General features: G+C 44.3%; 1 protein-coding gene across 1 annotated transcript in view; it reads right to left on the bottom strand.

The window, feature by feature from the left end:
• The window catches only part of LOC137380062 (zinc transporter ZIP12-like), an 84,279-nt gene that overhangs the window by 26,461 nt on the left and 39,937 nt on the right, over positions 1-17,881 (bottom strand). The window contains exons 7-9 of the mRNA XM_068051626.1: positions 17,468-17,620; positions 12,911-13,012; positions 2,564-2,639 (exon numbers count right to left, since the gene is read on the bottom strand). Coding sequence (XP_067907727.1) covers positions 2,564-2,639; positions 12,911-13,012; positions 17,468-17,620 — 331 coding nt within the window. The remainder of the gene's footprint in view (positions 1-2,563; positions 2,640-12,910; positions 13,013-17,467; positions 17,621-17,881) is intronic.

Genomic DNA, 17,881 nt, shown 5'->3' with positions numbered 1-17,881 from the left:
TTACCCTCTTGCTCTTTATATATGTATAAAATGCCTTGGGATTTTCCTTAATCCTGTTTGCCAATGACTTTTCATGACCTCTTTTAGCCCTCCTAACTTCTTGCTTAAGTTCCTTCCTACTGTCTTTATATTCCTCAAGTGCTTCATCTGTTCCTAGCCTTCCAGCCCTTACAAATGCTTCCTTTTTCTTTTTGACTAGGCTCACAATATCCCGTGTTATCCAAGCTTCCCGAAACTTGCCAAACTTGTCTTTCTTCCTCACAGGAACATGCTGGTCCTGGATTCTAATCAGCTGACGTTTGAAAGACTCCCACATGTCAGATGTTGATTTACCCTCAAACAGCGGCCCCCATTCTAAATTCTTCAGTTCCTGCCTAATATTGTTATAATTAGCCTTCCCCCAATTTAGCACCTTCACCCGAGGACTACTCTTATCCTTATCGACAAGTACCTTAAAACTTATGGAATTATGGTCACTGCTCCCGAAATGCTCCCCCACTGAAACTTAGACCACCTGGCCGGGCTCATTCCCCAATACCAGGTCCAGAATGGCCCCATCCCTAGTTGGACTATCTGCATACTGTTTCAAGAAGCCCTCCTGGATGCTCCTCACAAATTCTGCCCCATCCAAGCCCCTAGCACTAAGTGAGTCCCAGTCAATATTGGGGAAGTTAAAATCACCCACCACTACAACCCTGTTACCTTTACATCTTTCCAAAATCTGTCTACATATCTGCTCCTCTACCTCCCGCTGGCTGTTGGGAGGCCTGTAGTAAACCCCCAACATCATGACTGCACCCTTCCTATTCCTGAGCTCCACCTATATTGCCTCGCTGCATGACCTCGCTGAGGTGTCCTCCCGCAGTACAGCTGTGATATTCTCCTTAACCAGTAATGCAACTCCCCCACCCCTTTTACATCCCCCTCTATCCCGCCTGAAGCTTCTAAAGCCTGGAACATTTAGCTGCCAATGCTGCCCTTCCCTCAACCAAGTCTCTGTAATAGCAACAACATCATATTTCCAAGTACTAATCCAAGCTCTAAGTTCATCTGCCTTACCTGTTATACTTCTCGCATTGAAACAAATGCACTTCAGACCACCAGTCCCGCTGTGCTCAGTAACATCTCCCTGCCTGCTCTTACTGTTAGTCGTACTGGCCTTATTTACTATGTCCTCCTCATTTACTTCACTAGCTGTCCTACTGCTCTGGTTCCCACCCCCCTGCCACACTAGTTTAAACAAGAAAGTCTAAAGTTAAATAGAATGTAGGATGAAAACTAACTATTACTGAAGTACATGTCTTTCATTCACAAACTTTAATATCGCAACAAGGCTTTGAAGCCTTTAATAAAATATTGAGCAAAGCATTTGATATGAAAAATTCATGCATTTGTCATGAATATCACACAGTATGATTTCAACAATACTCATTATTGACATACATTTCTAAACCATAGATGTATCTTTCTAAATATGAGAAAGATCATTAACTTTTTAAGTGTCCTGAAACATATGAATCAAAGTATATGAAGATTGATTAAAAGTCAAGAAAAAATTGTGGTTTAGATGCAATTATTTTGAAGAATAAAATGAATGGCTGCACAAAGCTTATTTTCTTTTCTTGATTAAATTCTTTGGAGGAAACATTTGTTTGGATAGTATCAATTCCCCATGTCAATGATATCAATGAAGAATGCCATTCCTGCTGCACAGGTAGCAGCCTGCTGTGCTGTCTGCCCCCGGGAATTGATGTACGTCTGCATCGTGCCACTTGAACCAGCTCTATGTGAGTACGCTTTTCCCCCTTTAAACTTTCCAGCTTCTTCATTGTTGTTAATTTTTTGTGCTTTTTCAGTATATGAAGGCTTTCTATGTTAATCTATTTTCCTGATACCAGGTCACAAAACAACAAATATTTTAAATTCTACTCTAAGGCAAGGTTACCAAAAGATTGGTCTTCTCGTGTTCAGTATTGTTATTGGTTTGATTGTGAGATGAACTTTATATAACGAAATGTTCAAAATTGGAGGTTGACTTATGTATTTGTCTTTTATGGTCCAGCAATCATTGTACAGATGGCCAAACTGTGGTATAGGAATAAGAAAGAACTTGCATTTGTATAAAATTAATATATTTTTATTTATAATGATCTGTCCTGTCACAAGTAATTATGAAGCACTGCTATGTGACTGGCAGGTTAATTGGGCAATTGTCATTAAGGGATTCAGCCAATTGTTTTTGATTGCCAATGAAACAGTTGGTCGATTTTTTAATCTGCAGTTGGTCTCGATAGGCTAACAAGCTCAGGAAGTTACATGGATAGAAGATTCAAGCTAAGATTTTGAAGCTTGGTCTCCTGGTACATTAAGATGAGCCAATTGGCAGTTTCTGCAAAGCATTGGGTTATTAAATGCTGAAAATACATCCATTATTATATTAGTGTATTGAGAATCTAATGGCAGCCAGATGAATCCCTCAGTTTCAAATTCAGTGAAATGGTTCATAAGGTGAAACATTGGATATTTTTGTGTTTTCTGCTATTATTCAAAATGTATTACTTACTCTTGTCATTTTCAGCAATAGTGTTTATTGCATTGTTTGTAGGAATTTCAACATTTTCTGAATCTTCTGGATTTCCCTATTTATATAGAGAGGAGATAAGTTTATAAGAGATAATAAAGGTTATCATAGTCATTACTTTAATATCTTCCATGCTGGATAAACATTAACTCAGTGTTGTTAACACAATAGTTGTTGAGATATCAGTTTGGATAAGATGATTTCATAATATTTTTCAGGAAACTAATTTTCATATTCAGAAACCATTTTTAGAAATGCTTGGAAATAAATGTGAGTCATCACAAAGATAGATGGCATTGATATAATGGACACAAACTTAATTGAAAATATTACACAACAATGGTATTTTGAGTATTGCTGAAAATAGAGACAAGTAGTCGAAACTTTTCGTCTTGCATTCATCAGGACAAACCGCAAGAATACCAATGTAAGGCAAACAACAATTTTACATTGAATGAGGAGAGAGCGCTGGTTGGTTGGCAAGTGAACACTGATTGGTAGAGGAGTTGGCATGGAGAATGCATCAATTTACGGTGACTGACAGTTAACTGCCAAGCTTTGTTTGAAATTTAAACCAGGCAACTTGACTCTGATTGGTCAAGGCATTGCAAATGGCTGTCACTTATTTTGTTTAGCTGAAACAGGCGCAATGATTGTACATGTTCTTTCTGTCTGCAAAGAACAGGGCCCTGTGTATTAATATATCTAGCTTCCAGTACGCGCAAATGCGCTATACTCCAAGACGTACTGACAATCTTAAATTGTTTGTCAGCATAATTCTTAGCACAGTGCAGATTATTCAGCAAATGTTGTGCAATCACGGAATCACATCTAATGTTGGATACTGTTTTGAGTTTTGCAAGCATGGGCTTATTGCTTCACATACAGTACAAAGTTGTTGTTTCCCTTACATTGGTGTGCAGCAAAGTTAGACTCAAACCAAAGAAGCTACATCACTCCAAGCAGAAGGGCCGCCCGCGCGTCAACACGAACAGAAATTCTTATCCACAGCAGTTACATAAGTTTCTAAATTCACTTGAAAAAACCCCTTCAAAACACTCCTGCAGGGGATGCAGAGACCAAGTGGGCCCACATCAGAGATGCCATCTATGACTCAGCAATGACCACCAATGGAAAACGTGAGAAGCAGAATGCAGACTGGTTTCAATCTTACTTTGAAGAGCTGGAACCTGTCATAGCCCCTAATTGCATTGCACTGTTGAACTACAAGAAAGCCCCCAACGAGTTAACATCCATAACACTTAAAGTAGCCAGAAGCTCTGCCCAAAGAACAGCCAGGTGCTGTGCAAATGACTACTGGCAGTCGTATTCAGCTGGCCTCCAACACCAAAAACATCAGAGGAATATAAAATGGCATTAAAAGAGCTTTTGGGACAACCATCAAGAAAATCGCCCCCCTCAAGTCTAAATCAGGGGACACGATCACTGATCACGCAAGCAAATGGACCGCTGGGTGGAGCACTACCTAGAACTGTACTCCAGGGAAAATGTTGTCACTGAGACCGCCCTCAATGCAGCCCAGTCTCTGCCAGTCATGGATGAGCTGGACATACAGCCAACAAAATTGGAACTCAGTGATGCCATTGATTCTCTAGCCAGTGGAAAAGCACCTGGGAAGGAGGGCATTACCCCTGAAATAATCAAGAGTGCCAAGCCTGCTATACGCTCAGCACTCCATGAACTTCTTTGCCTGTGCTGGGATGAGGGAGCAGTACCACAGGACATGCGCGATGCCAATATCATCACCCTCTATAAGAACAAGGGTGACTGCGGTGACTGCAACAACTATCGTGGAATCTCCCTTCTCAGCATAGTGGGGAAAGTCTTCACTCAAGTCGTTTTAAACAGACTCCAGAAGCTGGCTGAGCGTGACTACCCTGAGGCACAGTGTGGCTTCCGAACAGAGAGATACACCCTTGACATGCTGTTCTCCCTTCACCAGCTACAGGAGAAATGCTGTGAACAACAGATGCCCCTCTACGTTGCTTTCATAGATCTCACCAAAGCCTTTGACCTCGTCAGCAGACGTGGTCTCTTCAGACCACTAGCAAAGATTGAATGTCCACCAAAGCTACTAAGTATCATCACCTCGTTCCATGACAATATGAAAGGCACAATTCAGCATAGCAGTGCCTCATCATACCCCTTTCCTATCCTGAGTGGCGTGAAACAGGGCTGTGTTCTCGCACCTACACTGTTTGGGATCTTCTTCTCAGTGCTGCTCTCACATGCATTCAAATCTTAAGAAGGAACTTTCCTCCACACAAGATCAGATGGCAGGTTGTTCAACCTTGACAGTCTTAGAGCAAAGACCAAAGTACGGAAAGTCCTCATCAGGGAACTCCTCTTTGCTGACGATGTTGCATTAACATCCCATGCAGAAGATTGCCGCTGCCTGTAACGAATTTGGCCGAACCATCAGCCTCAAGAAAACGAACATCATGGGACACGACGTCAGAAATGCTCCATCCACGCTCTGGAAGTGGTTCAAGAGTTCACCTATCTAGGCTCAACAATCACCAGTAACCTGTCTCTCGATGCAGAAATCAACAAGCGCATGGGAAAGGCGTCCGCTGCTATGTCCAAACTGGCCAAGAGAGTGTGGGAAAATGGTGCACTGACACACAACACAAATGTCCGAGTGTATCAAACCTGTGTCCTCAGTACCTTGCTCTACAGCAGCGAGGCCTGGACAACGTATGTCAGCCAAGAGCGACGTCTCAATTCATTCCATCTTCGCTGCCTCCGGAGAATCCTTGGCATCGGGTGGCAGGACCGTATCTCCAACACAGAAGTCCTCGAGGCGGCCAACATCCCCAGCATATACACCCTACGGAGCCAGTGGCGCTTGAGATGGCTTGGCCATGTGAGCCGCATGGAAGATGGCAGGATCCTCAAGGGCACATTGTACAGCGAGCTCGTCACTGGTATCAGACACACACTGGCCGTCCATGTCTCCGCTTTAAAGACGTCTGCAAACGCAACATGAAGTCCTGTGACATTGACCACAAGTCGTGGGAGTCAGTTGCCAGTAATTGGCTAGAGCTGGCGGACAGCCATAAAGGCGGGGCTAAAGTGTGGAGAGTTGAAGAGACTTCGCTGTTGGCAGGAAAAAAAACAGAATTGCAAACGGGAGAGCCAACTGTGTAACAGCCCCGACAACCAATTTTATCTGCAGTACCTGTGGAAGAGACTGTCACTCTAGAATTGGCCTTTATAGCCACTCCAGGCGCTGCTTCACAAACCACTGACCACCTATAGGCGCTTACCCATTGTCTCTCGAGACAAGGAGGCCAAAGAAAGAAGGTATTGCGTATTATCCTGATGAGTGCAAGACGAGAAGCTTCGACAGCATGTCTCTATTTTCAGCAATATACAAGTTCAGTACTACCAAACGACTCATAGTATTTTGATTAAATCAAGTGAAAATTTTCAGAGAAAAGCCTTGATTCTGTAAATAATTCAATATTAGCAAAGGCTGATGCTTTGAACTAACAACTTTACATGGCGTTTGTCAATATTTTAAGAGCTGGGATAAATTGCTGTAACTTGGCAAAGCCAGCAGAACCATTCTGGATTTCGCCACAAGCTTCTCTATCTTGGAAAATAATTCCACTTCTATAACAACTAGCTTTGCAAGAATCCATGCTCAGAGGAGAAAGAATATTCTGAGAAAGCGTCATGGATTCAGATGGGACTGCTGTGGAGCAATCCAGTTTGCAAGTCTGGTGTGACAATACCACTGTGTCCACCACTCCATTTCACAGTCTGCCCGATATTTTGATCTGTGTACAGAGACCGACTTACAAGGGGAGCAACAGTGCCCTTGACAACTCAGAACCCATGGATGAAGCCTAGCTCCCCTCCCTGTTCATTGAAAAATGATGGCTTGGAACTCAATAAATCCCTTAGAGGTTAACCCATTAGGACACCATTCACTGTGGATCTTACTGCAAAGGCTTAAGCACATCAGTCAAGAAGTCAAAGGTGTAAGAGACTGCAGTGAATGCATGCTATGCCCATAATCCAGCAGACAAGGGATCAAAACCATTGTCTCCTAGGATGATCTGAAGTTGAGTAGCATTTTTAACCAAAAGTGGAAGAAACTAGCAAAGAATAAGCAAGGGTAAAAGAATCCAGGAGAACACAGACAGGGTAGCATAATGAGCAGACAGATAGCAGATGCTACCAAAGTGTATGGAATGCATTTTTGGAGGAAAATCAACCAATGGGAGTACACACTCACTAGAAAGATGCTGCAGAGTATGAAAAAACAGAGAAACCTAAGGGTTTAAATACATAATTTGATAGTGTAAATGAAGCTGGATAAAACTTCTCAAAGACCAACAACATTCAGAGTTTTATAAATAGGGATATGGTTTATAAGAGTAAAGAGGTGATGATAAATGTGCAGAATGCAATTTTTATGATATTGTGACAGTGTTATGTGAAATTTTGGGTATTCTGTTGTAGAATGGTTACAGCACAGAAGGAGGCTGTTCGGCCCATGTGTCCGTGCTGGCTCTCTGCAAGAGCAACTCATCTACTCCCACTCCCCCACCTTTTCCCCAAAGCCCTGCAAATTTGTTCTCCAGAGATAATTGTTCAAATCTCCTTTGAAAGCCTCGATTGAACCTTCCTCCACCACACTCTCAGGCTCTTAACCACTCGCTGCGTCAAAAAGCTTTTCCTCATGTCACAGTTGCTTCTTTTGCCAATCACGTTAAATCAGTGCCCTCTGGTTCTCGATCCTTCTACCAACAGGAAGTTTCTCTCTATTTACTTTGTCTAAACACCTCATGACTTTGAACACCTCTATAAAATCTCCTCTTAATCTTCTCTTCTCCAAGGAGAACAGGCCCAGCTTCTCAAATCTATCCACATAACTGAAGTTCCTCATCCCTGGAACCATCCTCGTGAATCTTTTATGCACCCTCTCCAATGCCTTCACATCCTTCCTAAAGTGTGATGCCCAGAACTGGACACAATACTCCAGTTGCGGCCAAAACAGTGTTTTAAATAAGTTCATCATAACTTCCTTTTCTTGTACTCTATACCCCTATTTATATAGCCCAGGATCCCATATGCTTTATTAACCGTTTTCTCAACCTGCCCTGCAACCCTCAAAGATTTGTGCACCTATACCCCAGGTCCCTGTGCTCCTGCACCCCCTTTAGAATTCTACCTTTTATTAAATGAATCACTTCACACTTCTCTGCATTAAATTTCATCTGCCACTTTTCTGCCGATTCCACCATCCAGTCTATGACCTCTTGATGTGTATTACTAATCTCCTCACAGTTCACAATAGTACCAAGTTTTGTGTCATCTGCAAATTTTGAAATTGTGCCCTGCAGACCCAAGTCTATGTCATTAATTCATATCAAGGAAAGCAGTGGTCCTAACACCAACTCCTGGAGAACACCACTGTATACATAAGAACATGAGAATATGAGCAGGAGCAGGGCATTCAGCCCTTTGAGCCTGCTCCGCCATTCAATGAGATCATGGCTGATCTTCTACTTCAACAATATTTTCCTGCACTATCCACATATCCCTTGATGTTTTTAATATGTATTATTCTATCAATCTCAGTCTTGAATGCATTAAATGACTGCGCCTCCACAGCCCTCTGGGGTAGAGAATTCCAGAGATTCACCACCCTCTAAGTGAAGAAATTCCTCCTCATCTCAGTCCTAAATGGCCTTCCCCTTATTCTGAGACTGTGTCGCCTGGTTCTAGACTCCCCAGCCAGGAGAAACATCCTTCCTGCATCTACCCGGTCAAGCCCTGTAAGAATTTTGCATGTTTGAATGAGATCACCTCTCATTCTTCTAAATCCAGAGAATAAAGGCCCAGTCTAGTTAATCTTTACTCATATGGCAATCCATCCATCCCAGGAATTAGCTTGGTGAACCTTTGCTGCACTCCTCTATGGCAAGTATATCTTTCCTTAGGCAAGGAGACCAAAACTGCACACAATACTCCAGGTGCGCCCTTAGCAAGGCTCTATATAATTGCAGTATGACATCTTTACTCCTATACTCATATCCTCTTGTAATAAAGGCCAACATACCATTTGCCATCTTAACTGCTTGCAGTACCTGCATGTTAGCTTTCAGTGACTCATGAACAAGGACACCCAAGTCCCTCTGAAGTTCAACACTTCCCAGCCTCTCTCTATTTAAGAAATACTCCGTATTTCTGTTTTTCCTACCAAAGTGGATAACTTCACATTTCTCCACACTGTATTCCATCTGCCAAATTTTTGACATTGCTTAGCCTCTCCAAATCCCCTTGAAGCATCTTTGCATCCTCCTCACAAATCACACTTCCACCTAGTTTTGTGTCATTTGCAAACTTGGAAATATTACATTTAATCCCCACATCAAAATCATTGATATAGATTGTGAATAGCTGGAGCCCAAGCACTGATTTTTGTGGTACCCCATTAGTCAGAGCTTGCCAACCTTAAAAAATAACCCATTTATTCCTACCTTCTGCTTTCTGTCCATTAACCATTTCTCAATCCATGTGCTCTAATTTTGTTTACTAACCTCTTGTGTTGACCTTATCAAAAGCTTTCTGAAAATCTAAATATATCACATCCACCTGTTCCCGCTTATCTATTCTGCTAGTTACATCCTCAGAAAACTCCAACTAGTTTGTTAGACATGATTTCCTCTTCATTAATTCATATTGACTCTGCCCAATTCTACCATTATTTTCGAAGTGCCCTGTTGTCACAGCCTTTATTATAGATTCTAGCATTTTCCCTGCGACTGATGTTAAGCTAATAGGTCTGTAGTTCCCCGTTTTCTCTCTCCCTCCTTTTCTTAAATAATGGGGTTACAATTGCCACCTTCCAATCTGCAGGAACCATTCCAGAGTCTAAAGAATTTTGCAAGACGACCACCAATGCATCTATTATCTCTACAGCCACTTCTTTCAACACTCTGGGATGTAGATCATCAAGATTTATCTAATTTAAGTCCCATTAATGTCTCTAATACTTTTTTTTAGTAATATTAATATGTTGGGGGTTGGGGTGGGCAGTTTGTGAAGGTGAGGAGTGGCTTGCCATGGGGGGAGCAGCTATTGCTACGAGGGGGTGGGGCTCTCCTTCATAGATTGCCCCCAAAGGAGGGAGCCCCCACCCGCCCAAGACTGCTGGGAGGCTACCAGGATTTACCTGGTATGCAGCGATAGGCTCCTGCACCTTTAATAAGATTGAAGCGGACATGGGAAGAGGCCCTTTATTACCATTAATTGGCCATTTAAAGGCCTCAATTGTCCTGGCCTGTGGGATATTTTTCTGCTACTCTCTTGGCCTGTTTTATGTTTCTCCGCTCTGCTCCCAGCCTGCTTTATGTTTCTGTGCTCCACTCCCAGCCTGTCTAATGTTTCTCCAATCCGCTCTGCTCCCAGCCTGTTTTATGTTTCTCCACTCTGCTTCTGGCCTGCTTTATGAGTCAGTTAGTTTAGATGTCAGTTAGGTTAAAGGAAAACATCAGGGCCCAATGGATACATCCTTGGGAGTCAGGGAAGGAAATTACAGATACTCTAAAAATTATGTTTCTGGGCTTTATTCAATGTGAATCATAAAATAAGAGAATTATAGAATAGAATGTGTGATAAAAGACTGGAGAGTAACCAATGTTGTACTTAATTTGAAAAGGGAAACAGAACTAATCCTGGTAATTACATGCAAGTTATTTTAATGTCTGCAGTTAGGAAAATTTTACAGTCTTCAATTAATGAACATATTTAGATAAAGGAAAAATAGTTAGAAGTAGCCAACATGGATTTCATGCTGATCCTGCAGAGATGATCCTGCTTGTCAAACCCCATAGAATTCTTTGAAGAGGTAACGTACATGGGAGTTGGGGCAAATGCAATGATATAGTGTACATGGACTTCAGAAAAGTCTTTGACAGTGTACCACACAGGACTTTGTTAGAGAAAATTGAGGAGTTTGGAATTAGTGGGGGGCGGGGGGGAAGATAGCAAATTGGATTAAAAACCATTTTTCTCTTTGCAATTTTTCTTTGTAAACATTTTTGTGACTGTAGATTTACAATTCTCCACTACAGGATGAAAAATTACCAATGGAGAATGTTGATAAGGTTAGATGTAGAGAAGAAGGAGCAGTCTTGTGAGGATCATAAACACCGGTGCAGACTAGTTAGGCTGAATGGCCTGTTTCGGTGCTGTAAATCTATATGATTCTATGTAAAATGAAGTCAGTAGTGCACTTTATTATGTGAAGATTTATATGCCAAGTGACATTATTTTTTTTTTAACCCCAACATACTGCCTCTGCTATCTCCACAAAACGGTTCTCTGTATGTGTGCGCCAGCTGGTGGTATTCCATATGAATGTACAGAACATGCCAGACCAAGTCTCAGAAAAGCATGTGGAAGATTTTGGCCTCTATATTAAACCTACCACGATGGATGGGTGGAGGTCTGTTAAGTCGTTTAACCCGAAAGAAATGTGAAATGCGACCCCAACCCGACCCATACACGCCTGAGGCCACTTTTGCAGCATGCCACGTGAGTGCCTAATCTTAGAAAGGTGGGAGACTTCTTATCATATTTAAACCAGCCTGCCACAGTCCGGGCTGGATTTTAAGAGCCTGCCGCTGAGATTGGCGGAGAGCTCAAAAAAGAGCCGTCGCAATCTCAAGCACACTGGCTCATTTAAATAGTCAGGGCGCCCCACCCCCAATCTTGCGAAGGGGGCAGGCTGTCCGTCCGCAGCAATGGTGTCAGCTGCCTGTGTGCCGGCGCTGGCACCATTTTAAAATCTTTAAATACATAACCCCCAAAATTAAATGAATAAATTTCTAATGCCCCTTTCTCACCCTCCCCCAATAACAATTACATTAACTATTTGCCCTTCCCCCCAAACACTTACCTTTTACATCTGACCTTCCCCCTCTAAACTGCAGAGTTTGAAGTTCAATCCTTTCCACCATCTTCTACACCCATTACGTTTATTTGACCCCGCTCCGCTCCCCACGCTGAAAATCTTACCTCCTTCTCCCTTCCCCACCAGTGCCACGTGGCCTTTCCCCAGATTGGCAATTGAAGGTGTGCGAGTGCCAGCAACCACGCCGAAGATCGCGGCTGGCCCTCATGTTTGGAGGCGCGGCTATGTAAATTTATTAATTTTATTCGTTTGAATATTCAAATTGAGATCCCATCACCCAATAGTGGGGGTGCTGCCTCAGAGCCTTGCCACCGCCGGGAGGATTGGGCCAGGCCTTCCTGGCTTCAGGGTCTGTGGCGGGCCTAATCCAGACCCTTTTTAAACCCCCCCACCCGCCACAGAACCCGACACCAGGGGAACAACAAGATTCAGCCCTGCATTTGGAAACATGATTTAAATTTAGCAGCTGCTGAGTTGGTTTGCCAGGGTTCAGGAAACCCGGTAGTGAAATGAAGGCAAGAGGTGTCGGCTAGAGAAATTAATTTCATTTTATAGCACTCCATGTGGGTCAGGAGGAGCAGGAGTGTCTGTAATCATCCCCCCACCCCGGATCCTCAAGGAAGCCTTTGGCCTCCCTTTTGACAATCACAGCCTCAATCTCCCCTGCCCCAATTGCTGACTTCCCACCCCATCTCACCCCAATCCCCGATTTGCAGTCTGCTCACCTCACGGTTGGCAGGGACTATCCCCAAGGTTCCCCGGTTGAGGCCTTCTGCCGCTGGTTTTCCTGCCAGCCAGCCTGTCAATTTGTCCGGCTGCCATGTGGGAAATGGAATAAAAAAATGAAACTAAGGTCCTCCTGTTAAATCCGGCAAGATCACTGCATCCCTGGTCTTGTCAAGTTCTGTGACCGCTTTCAGCTTCTCCCACTCCCTCCTCACCTCACCTCACCATAGATTTCAGGACCTACGTTTGTGAGTAAAGCATTGAAATGCAATACTCTGCTTTAACCAGCCATTGTTCTCTTTTAAATGATGTGACAATCAACATTTGAGGTCATGGTCATTAGAGTCAACATTCATCCTGTCACAGAGCCCACCATTATGAGAATGTAGTTTAGAACATGCCTGATTTGCATTACACTTGATTTTACACTGAATAAAACTTACCACTTGAAAAATCAGGAGTAAGTTGAGGCAGTCACTTTAGGTGGGCTGCCCTCCAGTTCCGTTTCTCCAGTCCATGGTCTGGTTGCATGGTGCTCCATGGCAATAGTGGATACTTGTAGAATCTAGCCTATTAAGTTTGCTGGTTGTACTTTACTAAGCTATTAAACAACAGTTAGATGAGCGTTAATCTGAGTAGTATCTTACCAGTTGCATAGTGGAAATAGATTTGCCTCCCTCTGATTGGCTATTCAGGTTAGATTCCATTGGAAGGTCATGTGAATGTGCCATGTGTTCATTTGAAAATGGCTAGTTTGGGAGAAAAGACATTGTACAGTGAGGTTAACATAAACTCCACCACTATTTAACAGCAGCCAAGAACTTATGCATCTCATTTAATTCATTGACTGACTCAAAATCCATGGGGGATGATTTCAGCTTGCTAACACCCTGCTGCTGCTCAGAAATTGGGCAATAGTGAAATTAAAATCAAGCAGCAGCTGGGAGCATTGATGCCTGTTCCTGATTTTCAGGCAGGCATGCCTTTTGGCAGCTAAAGCTTCCACCTGAAAATGATTGGCTCCTCATACATAAATATAAATGAGGAAAAATTCGACTGCATTTTTTTCACTGTCTGCCTGATAACCATCAGTGACTGCTCTCATCCATGGGCAAGTTGAGGCAGCAACTTGGAGGGATACTTAAATGGATCCTTAGCTCCCATCAGGTGAAACTTGGGAGGAGATTTTAGAGACTTTTCTGGTGGTCACTTATGGATTTTCTATCTTAAAGGATCTGAAATCTTATGCAGTTGCTGCTGTAGATTTTGTACTCATGTTGCCTGCTGCTCCACAGTTTTACATCTCTCTGTTCCCAACACTGATTGCAGTTCCCCTTAAAGCTGTTGCTGCAGGTCCTTGACAAGTGACCACACCAGTCGACTTCCCACCTGAAAATCAGCCAGTTGCCCATGGGGAGCACATTACAAGCTGGTAACTCGCTGGCTGCGTTGTAACAATGTGTCACATAATAATTGCCTCTGTAGCAATTTGTCCACCCCTCTATTCTGTTCAAGTTAGTGATAGGAAATTATTTAAAGCAGATTTTATCTGTTGAGCACTGCGGAGAAAATTCATATCAAGTCATTCTCTTCTTCGGCAGCTCAAAGATGTGGCAACTCCTTTGGAGTTATCGAACTTACTTTCATAAAGAATGACTGTCCTGCTTGATGTGGTATCAAACATAAAATGCACATTACAGAATACTTAGAGCACTTATTTTTAGACTTACTGGTGTTTTTATAATATATATATATTTTAAATGCACTCATAATATTGAGCTTTGGAAGAAGGTAACTAAATGATTTGTCCGTTAAAGGCCCAAGGACAATGCAATCTAAACACCAGGGCAGGATATTTAGGTGCACTTTGAGGGGGGGGGGGGGCAGGAAACGGAGGCAGGTGGGTGCTATAAATAGCAGTGCTGGCCAGCAGCTGGTTTCACCTCACCATTCCTGCTGCCAGTGATTTTCCTCAGGATGGCAGAAGACGGGCCCTGGAAACCTACCCGATTTGGGAATGAGGCCAATTAATCTGGTTAATGAGCTCACTGTCGGCTGGCTAACGGCCAGTTTGGGATTTTGGTGGCAGCAGTCAGGTTCCAGGCTGGATCAGGGACAAACCACGTGGAGGGAGGTAACAAGACAGTAAGTCATGGCCTCACTATCAATCTAGGTAGGCCCGTAAAAGGGAGCATGGCTGAGAGAGACAGTCATTGGCACACAGGTGCCAGCGGGTGTGTGGAGGTTGCGGAGAGAGTGGTCTGTACGCACTCGGGCAGTGCAGAGGATCGTGATCCTCCTGGCATAGCGGGGACATAGGAGGAGGGGTTAGAGTTTCAGACATTATTGGGAATCCAGCTGAACACAAGTAAGGCAAGAGATGGTAATGGGAGCATGATTCTCAGATATTGGGTCGAGTGGCGATGAGAACCAACAAACGGAGCAGCAGAGGCAGAGCCCAGGCATCAGGAGGGCAGAGGAAAGGGATGAGAGACAGGAAGGCAACGGAGGCCACAGCCTCATTATAGGGTCTACTGGCAAAGATGGAACTACCTGGACATGTCGGAGAACCAGTGCCACAGGAGACTGCACTTATCCAGGCAGCTGGTCACAGAGATTGTGCTCTCATCACGGAAGACATTACACCTCACAGCACTGCTTGCCATGCCCTACCAGTAGCCGTCAAAGTCACTGTGGCCTTGAACGTCTTCGCCTCTGGTTCCTTCCAAGGATCAGCTGTGGACCTTGGTGGCATCTCACAAGCGGCAGTGCACCAGTGCCTTTCACAGGTCACTGATGCCCTATTTGCGACAGCTGGGCAGTACATACAATTTCAAACAGATGGGGCCTTGCAGGCACAAAGGGCAGTGGGTTTCGGCTCCATTGCTGGATTCCTCCAGCTGCAGGGCATCATCGATTGCACCAATGTGGCCATCAAGGCATTGAGTGACCAGCCAATGAGATTCATCAACAGGAAGGGCTTCCACTCCCTCAACATCCAGTTGGTCTACGACCACAACAAGTGCTTCCTGCATGTGTCCACTCACTTTCCTGGCAGCTGCCATGACTCCTTCATCTCCAGCAGTCCAGGGCATCGCAGCTCTTCATTCCATCCCCCAAACTTCATGGATGGATTCTAGAGGACAAGGAATATCCCTTGAAGAGATGGCTACTCACTCCTTACGTGACTCAGACACAGAGCCACAGAGGCACTACAACCAAAGCCATCTGCTCACAAGGAGCACCATCAAGCAGGCCATCGGGCTTCTGAAGATGTGGTTCTGGTGCCTGGACCGGTCGGGTTGCGTCCTGGAGCGCACTGCTGCAAGGGTTTTGTGGATTATGGTCATTTGCTGCAGTCTCCAAATCATGACCCTCCAGAGAATGGACCTTGAAGAGGGTAAGGCCCTGGAACAACACAGGTCATCAGAGGAAGAGGAGGAGCAGGATGTGGAGGAGGAGGAGGAGCAAGACGAGGAGGAGTAGGAAGATGCAGAGTGAAGAGGTGCCCCAGCTGCACAGGGAGGTGGTTGGGCCCAGCGCAGGACTCGGTCTTGCCAGGATGCCGTCAATTTCAAGGATCATCTTATCCAGGAAGGTTTCAGCCGAGCCTTTCTAACCCAGCGGGATGGCATGGTCTGGAATTCACTTTACGCTGTATGTGTGAGCACTTCCATTGAACACACAGCCTTAAATGGATCCACTCTTACCGCCACTCATTGATGCATATCTGTCCAGAGATCTCTCTGTCTCCCTTCAAAGACCTTTGCTTTCCTTCACAACCTTTTCCCTCTGAGTTTTGCAATTAAAGAATGGAAGATGACATCTCTGGCAATATTTACAGTGTGTTCCGTTAGTACATTTACAAGTGTAGCAAACCCCAGTGACCCTCTCAGTGCTCTGTCCGACGTCGTGGCCTTCGCTCTCGGCCACTTCTATGTGTGCTCCCCTTGTGGCCTTGAATGAGGTAGAGGCAGCCTGCTCGCTTGTTTCTGCTTGCAGCTGAGATGCATATGACAATCGTCCTTGTTGTGGCAGTGCCAGTGGGAACACACTGGTTGCTACACTGGTGTAAAGGCAGGGGCAGCCTCAGTCACTGGACTCTGCTGCATAGATGGTCCCTCAGTCAGAGGGGCCAAGGAGGTCAATGATAATGATGATGGCGCTCCATGAGGGGTGGCAACCTAATCCTCCTTCATGACTGCCTCTGCCTTTAGCTGACACATGCATCCACTCCAAACATCTTTGGGTCCTGTCACAGCCCTTTCTCTGGCATTGTATGCCCTTTTTTCCTGAAAGGGCAAAGGAGAGATAAGGCACTGCTGCCATTTATGACCAATGCAAGCGGCTCATATACACGAGAAGCTGCATATATCAGCACTGGCTGGTCCTCAACACTATTAGGGTTCTAAACCTTGCTGAGGGGTCAGTAGGAACCCTGGGCATACATTCCTCCCATGTTCAGGAACAGCATGCACACTATGGCTCCTCAGCTGGTGTATCTGCTGGAGGTTGAAACCCAAAGGCTTGTCATCAGGATCTGGCATTGCACTCACATTGCCAGAGCGAAAAAGGTTCTTCTGGACCACACTTTGGCTGCTGACTGTCTCAACCACCTCAATCCATGCCAGCTTAGTTTGGCTGCATGGCCTTCTCCGTCCACCCTCTGGAAAGAGGACTTTCCTCTCCCTCACTGCCTCCACAAGGACCTTGAGGTCGGAGTTGGAGAATCGAGGGGCAGCCCTGCCCCAGGTGCCAACCCTCTGCCTCTCTTCCTCGATTCCTGGTGCTTGCATTTCCTCCTGCGAAAAGCAGCCACAGTAATGGCAGCTGTGATATGTTTAAATCAGGCCCGCAATTCTTTCCAGCACCCAAAGCTGTTAATTGGCTGCCCAACCTATCCTCCAGCTAATGCCTCTGCAAAAATCGCGGGCTGTAACTATCCCCCACAAAACTGGGTCGGGACCTGGAAATGGTCTTGACATCAGTTTCCCAACCCCAGAGGGAAAATCCTGCCCCAGGAGTTCAATATATTTGCTGTCCAAAATTATCAGACAAGCATACTGGCTATTTAGGAAAACAAATAATGGTCAACATCAATCAGAGGAATGCTTTACTAAGGATGAATGTTGAATGAGCATTTTCTGACAAGCACTCTTGAGGCATGATGCACATTTTTCAGAGAACATTACTTTTTGACTTACCTGACCTCTTAACGCCAATATGAGTGTGAATAGTTTTTCAATTAGGAAAAATGTGTATATTCCTCCAAGTACTGTAAGCATTTTCCAAATATACCCTGTGTCTTCAGAAGAATGACCAGCATCTTTTTGCTTATGCTCATGTAGACCAAGAACCTTAACACAAGAGGGATGAAAAAAAATGCATGCTTAATTAGTTGTACTACTTCATTGCTTTTATGTCTCTTGGAAACCACACTAGGGAATCATTTTGAATCAACTATCTCCACATTATTTGGTATTGTCGCATTAATCCAAATATGGGCCTAAAAATTGGTACTGGCATTTTTTTCAGGTAACTATCCCTGCACCAGTACAGGTAGGACTGAGGCACACTCAATATTGAGCGTTGTGCGTCAACTAAATGAGATCAACACA

Source organism: Heterodontus francisci, chromosome 2, assembly GCF_036365525.1.
Source record: "Heterodontus francisci isolate sHetFra1 chromosome 2, sHetFra1.hap1, whole genome shotgun sequence".
In the NCBI taxonomy this organism is placed as follows: Eukaryota; Metazoa; Chordata; class Chondrichthyes; order Heterodontiformes; family Heterodontidae; genus Heterodontus; species Heterodontus francisci.
Note: the sequence above shows the minus strand (reverse complement) of the source record. Positions and strands in the feature narration are given on the sequence as shown.